The 17,873-nt window shown below is 46.4% G+C and overlaps 1 protein-coding gene across 1 annotated transcript in view; it reads right to left on the reverse strand.

Annotated features, from left to right (window-relative positions):
• The window catches only part of LOC141113441 (bactericidal permeability-increasing protein-like), a 67,261-nt gene that overhangs the window by 32,353 nt on the left and 17,035 nt on the right, over positions 1-17,873 (reverse strand). The window contains exons 4-6 of the mRNA XM_073606534.1: positions 17,308-17,463; positions 13,822-13,885; positions 542-605 (exon numbers count right to left, since the gene is read on the reverse strand). Coding sequence (XP_073462635.1) covers positions 542-605; positions 13,822-13,885; positions 17,308-17,463 — 284 coding nt within the window. The remainder of the gene's footprint in view (positions 1-541; positions 606-13,821; positions 13,886-17,307; positions 17,464-17,873) is intronic.

Here is a 17,873-nt window from a genome sequence, read left to right on the forward strand (position 1 = left end):
TAAGACTGGGGGCCCATTAAAATTCATGTGCGTGTAAAGGCAGGCGTCCCAATACTTTTGGTAATATAGAGTATAAGTAGTATGGTGCACACACCCTGCAAAGACAAAGATCCACAGTACCAGAGAAAGCTAACTTAGGAGCCAAGTTCACTCACAGGAACCACAAAAAGGAGTTGGAGGTTGACTGCACCCCTCTGATTCAGTTTACTTTGGGGGCACCAGAGGGAAATAGATAACGAAGGCATCACTTGGTTTTAGGAGAGTTATTAGTGAGATGGGGGCCAACCAATGGGGTGCTGAATCAATCTCCCCACAGTTTTTTTAATTTAGCTGGAAAACCCCTCTGTATGTATCTCAGTTTTCCTAGTTGAAAATATCATTAAATATATTGATCCATGTGGCATGGTCTGGTGGAGTGGAAGCAGTCCACCCCTTTGCTATAAGCCTAATGACTAAAAATACGTTGGCTGACTCGAGTCATTCCTAAGTGACTCGTGAAATTTAACATAAGCCATCAGAATGTTTTTTTTTTGCAGCTGACCTGGAAGGGTTTGAAGAAGTGGTTCCAGTTTAGTGACAATGGCATTCTGGACCAATGGACAGACCTATGGGGAAGAAAACACAAAGTTAACCAAGAAATTACACAAGTTAAATGCTGATATGGTATATGATGACCTTCTATGTACTGTATGCATGTACGTGCAAAGACTGGATGAGGGTATGATTATCATTAAAGTGATTTTAAATCCAAAACCAAAAAAAATGTAATATATTTCAGCTTACAAATCATTAGAAGTGGTGGCTGCATTTGTTTTCTTTTTTTTTTAGCTTTTTTCCCTTCTGTTTTCACCTGGTGATCTGGCCAGTAACATACCTCGTGTTTTAGAGAGCATCCACTCTGGATGGAGGAGCACAGGGGCACCTTTGGACAGCAGCAGTGTCGTCGCTAGGGGGTGGCTTTTGGGGCTATAGCCCCGAATCTAGGGCCCATAGCCCCGAGTCTCTGCAGGGGTCCCCAAGGGGAGGGGAGGCTCTCTGGGGACCCTGATGTAAGGGGGGCTCTCTGGGGACCCTGATGTAAGGAGGGGCTCTCTGGGGACCCTGATGTAAGGAGGGGCTCTCTGGGGACCCTGATGTAAGGGGGGCTCTATGGGGACCCTGATGTAAGGGGGGGCTCTCTGGGGACCCTGATGTAAGGAGGGGCTCTCTGGGGACCCTGATGTAAGGAGGGCTCCCTGGGGACCCTGATGTAAGGAGGGCTCTCTGGGGACCCTGATGTAAGGAGGGCTCCCTGGGGACCCTGATGTAAGGAGGGCTCTCTGGGGACCCTGATGTAAGGAGGGGCTCTCTGGGGACCCTGATGTAAGTGAGGAGCTCTCTGGGGACCCTGATGTAAGGAGGGGCTCTCTGGGGACCCTGATGTAAGGAGGGGCTCTCTGGGGACCCTGATGTAAGGAGGGGCTCTCTGGGGACCCTGATGTAAGGAGGGCTCTCTGGGGACCCTGATGTAAGGAGGGCTCCCTGGGGACCCTGATGTAAGGAGGGGCTCTCTGGGGACCCTGATGTAAGGAGGGGCTCTCTGGGGACCCTGATGTAAGTGAGGAGCTCTCTGGGGACCCTGATGTAAGGAGGGGCTCTCTGGGGACCCTGATATAAGGGGGGCTCTCTGGGGACCCTGATGTAAGGGGGCTCTCTGGGGACCCTGATGTAAGGAGGAGGCTCTCTGGGGACCCTGATGTAAGGGGGGCTCTCTGGGGACCCTGATGTAATGGGGGGGCTCTCTGGGGACCCTGAAGTAAGGAGGGGCTCTCTGGGGACCCTAATGTAAGTGGGGAGCTCTCTGGGGACCCTGATGTAAGGGGGCTCTCTGGGGACCCTGATGTAAGGGGGGGGCTCTCTGGGGATATACACACACACACAAGTATATTACTTTATATACATGTGTATGCCCGTCCAATCGTATGACTTTCTTTAATACGCTGCTATGGGCTCTAGCCCCAGATCTTTTGTAGACCTAGCAACGCCCCTGGACAGCAGCATTGTCAAACTGGGGGAGGAGTGTTAGATGTACTAGCAAATTTAGATACACTAACAAATAAACTCCAGCTAATATTTTATAAGCAGTTAGCAAACTTTTTTTTTTCCTTTTCTTTGGATAAAGCTTTTACATAAATAAAATATGATTATTGTAAGCACCCCTGTCAGTGGTAAATGTTTTGTCTCATCCAGGGTTTTTCTTAACAGAAAATAGGTCCAGGTACTCCCCTCTTCCAAGTCACCCCTTGCCTCTGAGCACAGTTCCTTGGTTCCACCCTCAACAGTAGACTCATCCCATCAACAATTGCCTCCCCCCCCCCAGCAATATAAGACCCACAGAAACAATAGATCCCTCCCTAAACAATAGTCCCCCCCCCCAGCAACAACAGATCCCCTCGTTGCAGCCATCATTAATGGACCCTCCAGCAACAATAGACCCCTCCCTCAACAGTGGATCCCTCCCAGCAACAATTGACCCCCCCCCCCAGCAATAATAGATTCTCCCACTCAGCAACATTAGATCCCCCAGAAGCCAGCATCAATGGACCCCTCAGCACACCCCAGCACCCTTGCCATTACATACTGTATATTCAGTGCTGGAACTGCGTTCTTCCACATTCCCGTTGAAAAAAAGCCCTGGTCTCATCCCTCTAACTGCTACATCTGCAAGAGAGCTTGTTCTTTTTAAAAACAACAGATTCGCTGGATGGATCACCAGATGAAAAACAAATGCAGCTATAACATAAGAATAGGTGGGCTGCAATATAATAAATGTTTGCTTTTGGGTTTAATACTGCTTGAAAACTAGTTGGAAAGTTTCATTAGACTGTTTTTAGCACATTAAGATGGCTACCGAAAAGTAGCTGTCATTTATTGAAACACTCATTCTCAGGAAGGGTGAAAGGAGAACATCAAATCCTTCATTAACATCGTTATCATTAACATCTTGTTGTTTATGTGTATGGAAGCTGCAAATCAATCAAACAACATGATCAGCATCTACTTTATATTTGCTTCCATTTAGTTTGTTAAAGCGGTATTAAACCTAAAACAAAAAAAAATGTATTACAATGCAGCTTACTAATCATTAGATGTGGTGGCTGCATCTGTTTTCTTTTATTTGGCTTTTTTTCACTCTGTTTTCACCTGGTGATCTGACCAGTACCATACCTCCCTTATTAGTGAGACACAGCTCTGGAGGAATGAGCGCTGGAGGCACAGCAGACAGCAGGATTGTCAGTCTGGGGGGGAGGGTAGTGTTAAAATATAACTAAAGACAAAACTTTTTTTGGATAGAGTGGAGATGGATTAGAACACCTGTCAAGTTTTATTGCTGTCTGTGTCCTCATTAGGTAGATTCACCCTCTCTATTTGGCCTGTTTACTATTATCATTGAAAGTGAAAGGAAAAGAAATCGCAAATATTGGGTTGTCCCCTGAAAATTAATAGAGAGGAAATCTTTCAATGGGGACACTAGTTCTGGTGACCTGGGGGCCCCAATGGATTCCCTTAATTTGTAGGGATTTCCTCTCACTTCCTGTTTGGCTATGGGACTTTAGCCAAAATAAAAAAAAAATACAAATTTCCTATAGTTCTACTTTTAGTGTATTATCAGATTGAAGCCAAACTCCGGCTCACATTTTGTATTTAGGTACAGCAAACAGTTTTTTTCCTTTTGGGATAAAGGTTTTGCATGAATAAATAAAAGCTAATCATTTAAAGTGGCTGTAAACCCAATGTCATCCTTTCTAAATTACTGCCATAGGGGTTATCTATAAGGATATACATGCCTCCTGCATGTATCTTTACCTGTCAAATGTCTCCCCTCTGTCTGTTATTAGACCTGAAAAACTGCAGATTCTGTGGGCGGGTCTGTTGTCTGGAGCTCGGTGGGTGGAGTCATGATGTCAGTAGACTCCCCGCCCACCTCTACACTCCCCTTGTCAATATGCATTTTCTGCTGTGTATTTCTAACACTGAACTTCTGCTATGATCTCTAACATCCAGTGAAAAGACAGGAAAGTAACCACATGACTTCAGCATGACAAATCATGGTGAGGTGTGGAACAGCCAATCCTTGCAGAGCTGCTGAAGAAAGGAGTGGGGGTGGGAACTAAAAAATAATGCATGTCTTAGGCTAGTGCACGAGATATGTAAATCACCTGTCACTCACAGCAAGGGGGAGGATTTGACAAAGTTTTTCTCAGTTTGTCAAGATTTATCTCACTGTACAATAAAAGAGGATTGCTCAGAGATGGATTAACTCTTTGTGGCAAGACTGGGCTCAAATGATAGGAAATCTTATACTCTACAGTATGATTAAAAAAAAAAAAAAATTCAGGTTTACATCCACTTTAATCGCCCCTGCCAGTGTTTAAGTGGTTTGTCTCATTCATTTAAATAGATACATTCTCCTGGAGAGCTTGAGCTTGTGAAAAACAAACAAACCTTCTCTCTCCTGCCTCTGAGTGAGTACACTAAGGTAAATCAGGGTTCTCAGAGCACCCCTTACATCAGAGTCCTCTCCGTACATCAGAGTTCTCAGTGTTCCCAGAGCATCCCTTATGTTAGAGTCCCCAGAGTTCTCCCTTACATCAGAGTCTGCAGAGTCCCCCCTTACAGTGAAAGGGAACTCTGCGAGTTCAGATGTAAAAGGGGAACTCTGTGGACTCCGATGTAAAGTGGGACTCTGGTTATTAACTTCATATGATTAGAAATGTTATTTATTAGAAAAATATATGTATAGTTTATACTATTAAAAAAAATTTCTGTGCGCTGCTAATGTGTTCAGGTTTGACTTGATGAAAAGGTGGCAACCCTACCCTGCAGTGCAGCCAGAGGAAGAAGAGAATAGTAGAAGCCGGCAGCACTAAACACCAGTCACAAGTGTCAGCAATAAGGCAATACTGTTGGCTCTCCTGCTCGGCAGGTGCCCCGGCCGGGCCCCTTTTTGAACTGATGGGGCCCGGCCCAGTATAGGAGGGCTGGCTGTACTGCCTTATTAGCTCTGAGCTACAATATAATAAATGTTTGCTTTTGGATTTAAATATAACATTGATAGAGTTTATTTAAATCTGTTCAATAAGTGCAAAAAACTACCTTTTGATTCGGCCAGAAAATTTTTTTGCGTTAATAATTTTCTTGTGCTTTATGCCTCTGCTGATTTTTATCAGTTAGTTCTCATTGTTCTCAGCTCTCTCTGTGGACTACAGAACACCTCACCCGGGGGTCAAATTTTAACCTTGGGGGTATAGGCCACTTTCGGTTCAGTGAGCCCCTCATACACAAGCATTTAAACACACAGCAAATGACCAAATTAGATGAAATCAGTAATGTATCTGAATGAAATACATGCCAACAAAACTCCAAATCGATTTTAAGGTAAGACAAATTACACAGTGCGTAGCTATGCTGCTATGTACTCTTTAGTTTTTATAGATAGCAATAGCTGACTCAACAATTTACATATAATTTCCTCAGTAATCAACTTTTCTCACTAACAAATCATTAACCATGGAGTTGGTGTAGACTACCTTCCCTAAGGGTGTAAGAGCTCTAAGCGCTTCGCTTGAGCCACCACAATTTGTTTCAAACAAATACATTATACCAGTCCAGAGTAAAATCTTTTACTGATGATTGCAGGCAAAATATTGGTTCCTACGATAAATTAAAAAAAAACAAACATTTTTTTTTCTTATATTTCTATATAGGGGTCCCTTCTGGCAGTGTGCCTGGGGCAATTGTCCAATTAGACACCTTATAAATTTGACACTGCCTCCTGCTTATGCCCTGGAGAAGAGAAATGGGGTGGTGTTCTATAGTCCCGTCCTAGGGTGACAGCACTGCTCCTCCATGGATGCAGTATGATGAGTGAGTGTTGTCACCCTAGGAAAGAAAGTGTGTTACTGTCAGATCACCAGGTGAAAAGAAAGGGAAAAAATAACTTAGAAAATGAAAACTAATGTGCATGTCAGAAGAAGCCCTCGTTCCGGTCGTTTTTCACGCATTCCCTGCGGAACGGCGTTCCGGCGCATGCGCGTTCGCGGCTCGGCGCTACAGCGCTCGCGCACGCGCATTGGTGCACACCCAACGTGATTCCCTGGGCGGCCTATAAAAGGCGCTCAGAGAATCACACAAGTTGCTGGTTTGTCTTAGCTTCCTGTGTTACCTGAACCTGTGTCCTGTATCTCTGCTTGATTACCCGTTGTGACCCGGATTTGCCCTTGGACTTCTCTTTGCCTCTCTCCTGGCCTGTTTATCGGATTCCCACCTATCTCCTGTGTTTGACCCTCGGCCTGTTACCTGGACTGTCTCCTGTCTCTTAGCCTGACCCTATTGCTTGTACCTGGACTCTCTTATCTTGTCATCCTACCTTGCAGATCCTGCAGTGCCATAGCACCACCCCGGTGTTTGATCCTCAGCCTGGTTCTGGACTTCCCGCCTGTGGTCTTCAGCTGCATCTTACCTATCAGTACCTGCACAGCGGCTCTTCTCTGCCAAGACTCCACAAGCAAGTCATCTGCAGTCCATTGGGGAGCCTGTGCCTCTTCGTGCCCTTCCCTCCCTGTACCAACTCCAGGGGGCGAGCTGCGCTTAGTCGCAAAGGCGAAACCGCTCTCGGCATCTCGGCCTCGGTGAGTACGATTAGTGACAGTGCAGCCACCACATCTGTGCCACCATTTTGTTTTTTGGGTTGAGATACCTGTGACAGACCTAACAGGGACAGGGGCTTTTGGAGGGGACTGCAGGGTAGCCTCTTGTCTATTGACTATGGGCCCTGGCATTTGAGGGGACTCTATTCTTTGGGAGCTGTGTGTCTGGGAGAGGTATTACTTTGGATTCAAGTCCATGTCTCCCCGAAACACACAGACTCTGGGAACTGGAGGACCACGACACAGATTTGGGGCCTTTATGCTCAATCCAGCATTGACTGCTTCAACCCCTCCTAGATGTTCTAGATGTTAATATAATCAACTCAATACAACCTGATGCTGGGGTCTCCTGCTATAATCTGTTTATTAAGGTGTTATATGTTTGTTGTTAAGTGTGTCTCTCCCATTGTGTGCCTCCTAGGTGTGAACTCCCATTGCTAATTGAGTTAACTGAGTCACCTATTGTTTCTGTCTGTCGGCTAATCCTCTTGGAGGTTCCTACATGATAAGATTAGTCTTGTGTCAACTTGACCTCATTATCTAACCTTTGTGTGATGTTTTGGGTAATATTTATTGTTCATGCGGTGACCACCCTACTTTTGAAGTGTATAAAAACCTGTATTTCTGTTCAATCAACAGTCATTCCTTTAGTTTTACTTCAACATCTGTGTACGATGCTTGGGGTAAAAGGGCTGGTATTAGCTCTCAGTCTGCTGAAAGAATTTGGAGGGCAGGAGGCACTGTTTGGCAGAAGCACCCAAGTGGGCTGCCAAGCGGTCCATCACAATACCCTTTACGCTCACTTTCACTGCTGCATATCTGGCTATAATCAAAACATGGGAGGTATGCGTCCAATTTGTTTTGGTTGTGGTCCCTATAAGGGGATGACAGGTAGCAGGATGAAGCACTCAGAATGCCTCACCTATGCAGGGTGAGGGGTTATGGGGTGATCCATTAAAAGGGGAAAACTGAATGGCATTTACCCCAGGTCCTTACAATATATGGAGCACGGAATTCAGAGGTTCTGAGACATCTTGGGTGGGAAAGAGCCTCCAACCATGACTACGGGTACTGTGGTCCTCTCCTTTGGAGAGGGCTGAAAGGGCCAGAAAGCACTCAGCAGGTGTCTATGAGGTATAGTGTTGAAATAGCATAAAGTTGAGAGAGCGCTGTAGGCTGTTGATCAGCTGAGACCCTGCTGGGCTATTGTGACCTTTCCAGACGTCTGGAACAGGTGGGAACTTTAAAACCCTGTTAAGGGACAAGTGTTACTGGTGAGCTCTAGTTTTGTTTTTGTATACCAGCTATGGAGCATTTTACGTTGTTTATGCTGACAAGAAGCTATTTTGTTCAGTCTGTTTTTTGAAAATAAGGACAGTTCCCCGATATCACAATAGACAGTAAATATAAGTTGTGACAGCAGGCAGGTAAAAACACCTGGTTGCATCCAGGATGGAAAATATGTATGCCCTAGATTCAGGCTTTATGCTGACTTATACCACTAGGGGGAGTGCTGGGAGTCCTGCAGGGGAAGAGTTAATGAGCCCAGCTGAAGTAAGTGGGCTCATTAAGACCTATAGAAAACACCCCAGCGGGCTTAGGGAGATGCTCCATCCTGGAACCAGTTCTGTGATTGTGTAGACTGGGGAGTGTGGTATCTGAGCTTTGCGGTGAGTTAACGCCTGTGTGGCAAAACTTCTCAAAGAGAGATAGGGTCTGGGGCAGCACAAGGCTGCACCCAGTTGTTAGTTAGGGAATCTACGTGTGTAGTAAGCGGTCAAGCTGACCAGGATTTCTTTTCATGTTTCTTTTTGTTTTTCTGTTATTTTTTTCAATGCATCTAGTCTGAATAAACCGCACCTTTGTTTTTTTGTTTCACCTACCAAGCTGTCTGCTGTGCCTGTTTTTGTGTGGTGAACCCATCCAGGGGGTCACACACACCCGCTGCCGAGCTAACCCCTCACAGTTGGTGGAGAAGCAGGGGCAGTTTTTTTTTTTTAAGGCCAGCATGGAGGAGATACTGAGACAGCTGGCTCTAGCAAATGCAAATCAGCAGCGGACAAATGCAACTTTGCAGCAGAGTCTGGAAGCTCAGCAGAAAGCTCAACTGCAGAGTCTGGACGCTCAGCAACAAGCCCAGCAGCAATCTGAGGCCCGCTTCATAGAGCTGTTACAAAAGCAAGAGCAGAGACTCCAACAACAAATCGAGACATTAATGCAGCAACGGCCGCAGACCAGTGAGGCAAGTGGTTCCACTAATACTGCATCCTTTGGTGTGAGCCGTTTACTGACAAAAATGACTGGAGAGGATGATCCGGAGGTGTTTTTGACCACATTTGAAAGGACTGCTGAAAGGGAAAAGTGGCCTAAGGAGCAGTGGGCTGGACTTGTGGCCCCTCTGTTAACAGGGGAATCGCAGAAAGCCTATTATGACCTAGAGCCGGACCAAGCAAAAGACTATGTGGTGCTAAAAACAGAAATATTGGCACGGCTGGGTGTCACCCTGGCCGTCCGGGCTCAGCGTGTACATAACTGGACTTTCCGGCTTGGAAAACCCCCCAGGTCTCAAATGTATGATCTCATTCACCTGAGCAGGAAGTGGCTGCAGCCAGAGACTTTGACCGCACCAAACATTGTGGAACGTGTTGTTATGGATCGTTTTCTGAGAGCTCTTCCTACTTCCATCCAAAAGTGGGTAAGCCATGGAGACCCAGAAACTGCAGATAAGCTTGTGGATCTGGTTGAGAGGTACTTGGCTACAGAGAACCTGACCACCTCTTCCAGGGACTCACGGACTTTCCACCCTAAGACCAGACCATCCCCAGTGGCGGGTAAGATGACTCCAAGGGGTGAGGGTGGAGAGAGTGAGAAGGTGGGGGTTCAACCTAATGTCTGGCGGGAGCAGCCCGGGAAGCCCAGGCCGCAAGAGGCAGCGAAAAAGATTATTTGCTACCGCTGCCGGCAAGAGGGACATATTTCAGCTAATTGCCCAGTTGTGGATGAACCTATGCAATGTGACTTTATAAGGGACAGACGTCAGTCGATGTTTGCGACAGTCGCTTGTACTGCCATTCGGGGACCTGAGAAACATTTATGTAAAATGTGTATTAATGGTAGAAATGTGGATGTGTTGCTGGATTCAGGTAGCCTGGTGACATTGATAAAGGCTGAATTAGTTACTACAGTGGTCTCTGGGAATAACAAGGTGGCTGTTATTTGTGTGCATGGGGACACCCGAGAGTATCCTGTAACTTCAGTGTTTTTTGAGACCCACAAAGGTAACCTCTCTCATCAGGTGGGGTTGGTGTCTCACTTACCACATGATGCCATTGTGGGAAGGGATTTTCCAATGTTCTGGGAACTCTGGGATTGTCCTGAGCCCCCCACTGGTGCCCCTATAGACCAGAAAGATGATGACCAGAATTCCTCTGAGAGTGGTGAGGACTCTCCAGAATTTCCCTTGTCGGTATTGGCAGGGGAAACTCGAGAAAATGGGGAGGAGCCAACATCCTCAGATGAAAACATGCCGTCTGTGGAATTTTCAGATCTTGAGGTTCACAGGGAAAATTTTGCCACAGAACAGTTAAAAGACCCCACCCTAATAAAGGCACGGGAGAATGTGGTGAAAATAGATGGCGAGTTAGTGAACCCAGAAAAAACTTGCACTTACCCGTACTTCACTGTGGAAAGGGACCTACTGTATCGAGTGGCTCAAAGGGCAGAAGAAACCGTTGAGCAACTTGTGGTGCCCAAACCTTACAGGAAGTTGGTGTTGGAATTGGCCCATGGGCACATTCTTGGAGGTCATCTGGGGACAGAGAAAACCAGAGAGAGAGTATTGCAGAGATTCTATTGGCCTGGGGTCATGAAGGAAACAGAAAATTATTGTTCCTCCTGCCCTGTGTGTCAGAAATCGGCACCTATGCCACATTTCCGTAACCCGCTGGTACCTCTTCCTATCATTGAGATCCCCTTTGAGAGGATCGCAATGGATTTGGTAGGTCCGATAATGAAGTCCGCTAGGGGGCATCAGTACATTTTGGTTATAATGGACTATGCCACCCGTTATCCGGAAGCGATTCCTCTTCGAAATACCTCGGCCAAAACCATAGCCAAAGAACTATCACTTGTTTTTAGCCGTGTGGGTATTTGTAAGGAACTGCTTACGGACCAAGGTACACCTTTTATGTCCCGAGTTATGAAAGAACTATGCAAGTTGTTCAAAGTGACACAATTACGTACGTCTGTGTATCACCCCCAAACAGATGGGTTGGTTGAAAGATTCAACAAAACCCTAAAACAAATGTTAAAGAAGGTGGTGGATAGAGATGGAAAGAATTGGGACTGTCTAATACCCTATTTGATGTTTGCCATTAGGGAGGTACCCCAATCCTCTACGGGTTTCTCACCCTTCGAGTTACTCTATGGGAGACACCCAAGAGGACTGCTGGATATCGCCAAGGAAACTTGGGAAAATGAGAGTTCTCCCCACAGGAGTGTGATTGAGCATGTCGCCCTGATGCAAGATAGAATTGCACAGGTAATGCCAATCGTAAAGGAACATTTGGCCCAATCGCAGTTAGCACAGCAGAGAGTGTACAACCGTGGGGCCAAGACCCGTACTTTTTCCCCAGGGGATAAGGTATTGGTGCTAGTCCCTACGGTTGAAAGCAAATTCATGGCCAAATGGCAAGGTCCATACGAAGTTCTCGAAAAAGTGAGTGAGGTGAACTATAGGGTTAGACAGCCAGGAAGGCGAAAGCCGGAACAGGTATATCACGTCAATCTGCTGAAAGCCTGGAGGGATAGGGAATCCCTAGTCGCAGAGACTTTGTCACCGGTCCAGTCTGATTGCTTTGTTCCTGAGGTTGGAATCGCAGTCTCCTTATCGAAACCCCAAAAACAGGAGGTTAAAGAGTTTGTACTTCGCAACAAAGAGATTTTCTCTGAGCTACCGGGAGAAACCTCTGGCGTAGAGCATGATATTATTACCCCGCCAGGAGAAAGGGTAAAACTAAAACCTTATAGAATACCAGAAGCCCGACGGGAGGCAATACGTGGGGAGGTTCAAAGGATGCTGGAATTGGGTGTGATAGAGGAGTCCCAGAGTGACTGGTCCAGTCCTATCGTACTAGTGCCCAAACCAGATGGGAGCTGGCGGTTTTGTAACGATTTTCGACAATTGAATAAAGTTACAAAATTTGACACCTACCCCATGCCGCGTATAGATGAGTTGATCGACCGGCTGGGAACAGCCCGATACATGACAACTCTCGATCTCACCAAAGGGTATTGGCAAATTCCCCTGGCCGAGTCGGCCAAGGAGAAAACGGCGTTTGTAACCCCAGATGGGGCGTTCCAATACAAGAGAATGCCGTTTGGGTTACAGAATGCACCTGCAACATTCCAGCGGAAAATGGACAAAATTCTGAGGCCCCATCAGAAGTATGCTGCAGCTTACCTGGATGATGTGATTATCCATAGCACAGATTGGGTCTCACATCTGCCAAAAGTGCAAGCAGTCTTAGACTCCATACGGGAAGCTGGGTTTACAGCCAATCCAAAGAAGTGCACCATTGGACAGGAGGAGGCCAAATATCTGGGGTACACTATTGGGAGGGGAGTGATAAAGCCTCAAGTCAATAAAGTTGAGGCCATACAGAGTTGGCCACGTCCCAACAGCAAGAAACAGGTACGAGCCTTTCTGGGAATCGCTGGCTATTATCGGCGATTCATCCCCCATTTTGCTTCTCAGGCTGTGCCCCTCACCAACCTGACAAAAGGGAAAGAGTCTGTCATGGTCAAATGGTCCCCAGAGGCTGAAGCAGCATTCCAGTCATTAAAAACCGCCTTATGTAGCCAGCCAGTGTTGTACTCCCCAGACTTCTCTAAGGACTTTGTTGTACAAACTGATGCATCAGACGTTGGGTTGGGAGCAGTGTTGTCCCAGGTCTGGAACGGGGAAGAGCACCCAGTCATTTACCTCAGCAGGAAATTGAAGTCCCATGAGGTAAATTACGCCACAATTGAGAAGGAGTGTTTAGCTGTGAAGTGGGCTCTAGATTCCCTTCGGTACTATCTATTAGGTAGGCACTTTGACCTGGTAACTGATCACGCTCCTTTAAAGTGGATGGCTCAAAACAAGGAGACCAATAGAAGGATAAATAGGTGGTTCCTGGCCCTACAGGAATTCAACTTTACGGTAAAGCATCGCCCTGGCGTTAAAATGGGGAATGTGGATGCTTTGTCTCGAGTACATGCGTGCCTGACTGCGTGTGTTCCAACCCCAAGGTTGAAACAAGAGGGGGGGGTATGTGACAGCAGGCAGGTAAAATCACCTGGTTGCATCCAGGATGGAAAATATGTATGCCCTAGATTCAGGCTTTATGCTGACTTATACCACTAGGGGGAGTGCTGGGAGTCCTGCAGGGGAAGAGTTAATGAGCCCAGCTGAAGTAAGTGGGCTCATTAAGACCTATAGAAAACACCCCAGCGGGCTTAGGGAGATGCTCCATCCTGGAACCAGTTCTGTGATTGTGTAGACTGGGGAGTGTGGTATCTGAGCTTTGCGGTGAGTTAACGCCTGTGTGGCAAAACTTCTCAAAGAGAGATAGGGTCTGGGGCAGCACAAGGCTGCACCCAGTTGTTAGTTAGGGAATCTACGTGTGTAGTAAGCGGTCAAGCTGACCAGGATTTCTTTTCATGTTTCTTTTTGTTTTTCTGTTATTTTTTTCAATGCATCTAGTCTGAATAAACCGCACCTTTGTTTTTTGTTTCACCTACCAAGCTGTCTGCTGTGCCTGTTTTTGTGTGGTGAACCCATCCAGGGGGTCACACACACCCGCTGCCGAGCTAACCCCTCACAAAGTATATAACTTTTTTTTGGTGTTCAGGAAAAAAAAGTACATTTTAAAATTATTTTTGCTTTTCATTTTTGTTAGATAAATAATAACATATGAATATTTTATTTATACTACTACTGCCAGCAGGTGGTACATTGCCTTACATTTATGCTTAGTCGCTTTGCTTCTATGCTGTGAACAGCCTAGTGTAAGGCTGTAGTTAGACAGAGACCAAATATAAACACACTTTGCTGCGCTTTTTTAATAGTCAGAGCAATATTCATAGTTACCTGCTTCTCTATAGAACTTCTTAATGCCTTTTCAACATTGTGTTTGAAAAGATCGATCAGCCAGCTGCAATAGAGAAGACAGAAAAGTACTTTATGCCTGTTCCCCTTCTCCCACTTAACAGTAAAGGATTTCAACAAGCTTTAAAGTGTATGTCAAGGGAAAAATAAAAAATCACATACAGTACGTCCTTGCAATAAATGCACATATTCCTCATGTTTTGTCTGTTTAAAAATGCTGTTAGAAAAATTCACATTGATCCTTTTAGAAATCCAGTGAGCTCCTAACTGTGATGGCCATCCATTAGGGGCGTCGCCCCCCTAATCCATGTGCCAGGCTCCTAATCTGCATGCAGGGCGCCGGATGCATGGATTTCAAAAGGTTTTTTTTTTTTTTTTTTTAAGCACATGACTAGAGCCTGAGGCTCTAATTGGCTTCAAAAAAGGGTGGGCTCGGGGCGCAGAGCACTGTGTCCTAAGCCCACCCAGTTGTGTGACATTAGCGAACTATTATTCATTAACGTCTACCTGATTCTTCTTCCGGCCAATCAGGAAGCAGGTCCTGAGACCTAATTGGCCAGGGAGTCTTAGGACTCCCATCCAATCGGGTCTCAGGACTCACTTCCTGTTTGGCCGGGAGGATAAGCAATGGCCCCAGCTCTGCCCTTGGCAAGCTGGAGCGAGGAGCAGCACTGGCAAGGCCACTGTTCACCACCGTCTATCACCAGCCCCACGGGTGAGGGGGGCACTGATCTCCGCCGTCCATCTCCCGTGGGGAGGGGGAGGTTTGTTTACCACCCCCCACAAAATATTGAGCACCAGCCGCCACTGGCTCCTAATTTCCTGTATGAGGTGACAATGCAGCCCCTTCCTAGCTGTGCTTTCATCCCTGTATGAGTATTCCCTGGCTGGACTACAGAACACTGCATATCTCTCTTCTTCATCTCCATAACATAAGGGGGGGGGGGTTCTGTAATCCAGAGGAGGAGAACTTAGACAGGGCTGACAACACTGGTTATAATTTCAGTGCAGTAGAGACAACCCTGTCAGCCTACTACAGCAAGTTCGGAGTTTACTGGATTTCTGGCACATACCTAATAAATCAACATATATTGCAGAAATCTTCACCCTCTAAAACATGATCCCTCCTCTCCACCCCCACCCTTGTACGTCATTCACCTAGGCGAATGACGTGAGCTGTCCTGCCTTTGTATCCTGGGATATACAAGTCACATATCCCAGGAGGCAAAGCCTTTCATTCAGTAAAGATGGAGGGGGCGAGCCTAGCAGGGCATCATCGGGGGGCCAGGGGCGGACTGACCATTGAGCCACTCGGGCACTGCCCGAGGGCCTGAGCCACTAGGGGGCCCCATCAGGGTTGCCAGCCTCAGTAAAACCAGGGACAGTATGTAAAAATCTGTGTTTTTTTTACATCTGTCTGACATCTGACATCTGTCTCCTTTTGGTCTAAAAATCCCAAGATTATAGCTGCCCCACCTCTTCAGTACCTTCTCAGCCAATAGAAACATGTCTGTGTATACTGTGTGTACATGTATGTGTATTCTGTGTGTGTGTATATTGTGTGGCCCCATAATCTCTGATTGCCTGGGGGCCCCATAATCTCCTATTGCCCAGGGGCCCCATGAGTTGTCAGTCCGGCCCTGTGGGAGGCGCATTGAAATGAGAAAATGCTCAAGTGCTAAAAGCACCTATCGTTAACACGCGAAAATGCCTATACTGTGCATAGGACACATAGGTTAAAGTAGTTGTAAAGCCTGACGTTTTTTTACTTTCATGCATTCTATAAATGAAGGTTAAAAAGAAACCTTCAATATGCAGCTCCCTCCGCAGCCCCCCTAACATATACCTGACCCCGATCCCAATCCAGCGATGTGCACAGGGACGACTGCTGTCCCGTCTCCCTTTCTCCTCATTAGCTCAGAGACAGCAGCGGTAACCATTGGCTCCTGCGACTGTCAATCACAGCCAGTGAGGAGGGAGTGGGGTAGGGTTGCCACCTGTCCGGGATTCACCTGGACAGTTCGGGTTTGGAATCACGCCTCCGGAGTTTCAAACTGCCTGAAACCCGGGCACATTATTCAGACTGGACTATGGCCTCCCAGCAGTTGCTGGCTGTAGTTGTTTAAGCTGAGAGTGTCTGTTACGCTCTCTTTCACACTGCCCAAAGCCAACACTAACAATCCCCCCACATACAGATGGGAGAGGAGAGAGGGCTCAATCTGCTTCTCTTCCTTCCGCCGATAGGAGGCACAGTGCCAGGGATTGGAGTGTGGGCAGATACAGAGGGATGGGCCTTGGTGCCTGCTCACACTCCATTACCCAGTGCTGTGCCTCAGAAAAGGAAAATGGGGGCAGAAATTTGAAGCCCAGCAGCCTCAGATACATCTGAATGAGAGGTGCTGACTGCCAAGGGGTGAGTGAGCTCACCGTCCATCCATCTGTCTGTGACTGAAGTCTCCCCCCTTCTCTCTCCTGCCTCTGAGAGAGTACACTAAGATTAATTAGGGTTCTCAGAGCACCCCTTACATCAGAGTTCCCCTTTACACCTGAGGCCACAGTGTTCCCCCTTACATCAGAGTCCTCTCCATACATCAGAGTTCTCAGTGTTCCCCCTTACATCAGAGTCCTCTCCATACATCAGAGTTCTCAGTGATCCCCCTTAAATCAGGGTTCCCAGAGCATCCATTATGTTAGAGTCCCCAGAGTTCTCCCTTACATCAGAGTCTGCAGAGTCCCCTCTTACAGTGATAGGGAACGCTGCAAGTTCAGATGTAAAAGGGGAACTCTGTGGACTCTGATGTAAAGGGGGACTCTTGTTATTAAATTTATATGATTAGAAATGTTATTTAATAGAAAAATATATGTATAGTTTATACTATTAAAAAAAAAATTGCTGTGCGCCGCTAAAGTGTTCGAGTCTGCAGAGTAAGGGAACTCTGCGTGTTCAGATGTAAAGATAAACTCTGTGCATTCAGATGTAAAAAATTGCTGTGCGCCTCTAAAGTTTTGGGTTTGACTTGAAGAAAAGGTGGCAACCCTAGAGCGGGGATGAGGCTGAACCCCTTTCTCTGTGTCTTTTTGGACACACAGAGAGAGACTCGGGAGCAAGCATGCAAGTGGCTTGCTATGGGGTCACTTTGCAGAGGGGAAGGCCCAAGCGCGCCAATGGGGGAACCTGGGAAGAGGAGGCTGCTCTGTGCAAAACCCTTGCACAGAGCAGGTACTGTAAACATAACATGTTTGTTATTAAAAAAAAAAATTAAGCCTTTAGTATCACTTTAACATGGAGGGGAGTTCAGAGGCAGAGAAAAAAAAGAGTTCAAACGCCTATAAAAGCAGCATTTTTTAGCTCAAGTGTGCATGAGGGAATTTCCTAAAATGTACATTCTGGTTCTTTTTAAATAATCCCATACACCTTTCTGTGCATATCAATATTAATAATTATAATAAAAATAATGAACAACTTACCCAAACTTCCCTGATATATGGACATTGACATTCGAGATATGGCAGCTGCAATCCGAGGGAGCTATCGTTGGTCTGCCGGCTCCATCACTGCCCAGCTTTAGTCCTACAGATATACTGAGTCCTTCCACCTTCACATCAAATCCACCGCTAGATGATCTAAACAAGGGATCAAATATCCAGTAAAAGTACCCAATCGCATCAGCTCAGAAAACATGAACATGGGTCAAATTTTTTTTTTCATTTACATTTCAGCCTCTCAAAAAGATATACCGTATATTGCCAAAAGTATTGGGACACCTGCCTTTACATGCACATGAACTTTAATGGCATCCCAGTCTTAGTCCGTAGGGTTCAATGCTGAGTTGGCCCACCCTTTGCAGCTATAACAGCTTCAACTCTTCTGGGAAGGTTGTCCACAAGGTTTAGGAGTTTGTCTATGAGAATGTTTGACCATTCTTCCAGAAGCGCATTTGTGAGGCACTGATGTTGGATGAGAAGGCCTGCCTTGCAGTCTCCACTCTAATTCATACCATAAGCGTTCTATCGGGTTGAGGTCAGGTTTCTGT

Source organism: Aquarana catesbeiana, linkage group LG12 (assembly GCF_042186555.1).
Source record: "Aquarana catesbeiana isolate 2022-GZ linkage group LG12, ASM4218655v1, whole genome shotgun sequence".
Classification (NCBI taxonomy): Eukaryota; Metazoa; Chordata; class Amphibia; order Anura; family Ranidae; genus Aquarana; species Aquarana catesbeiana.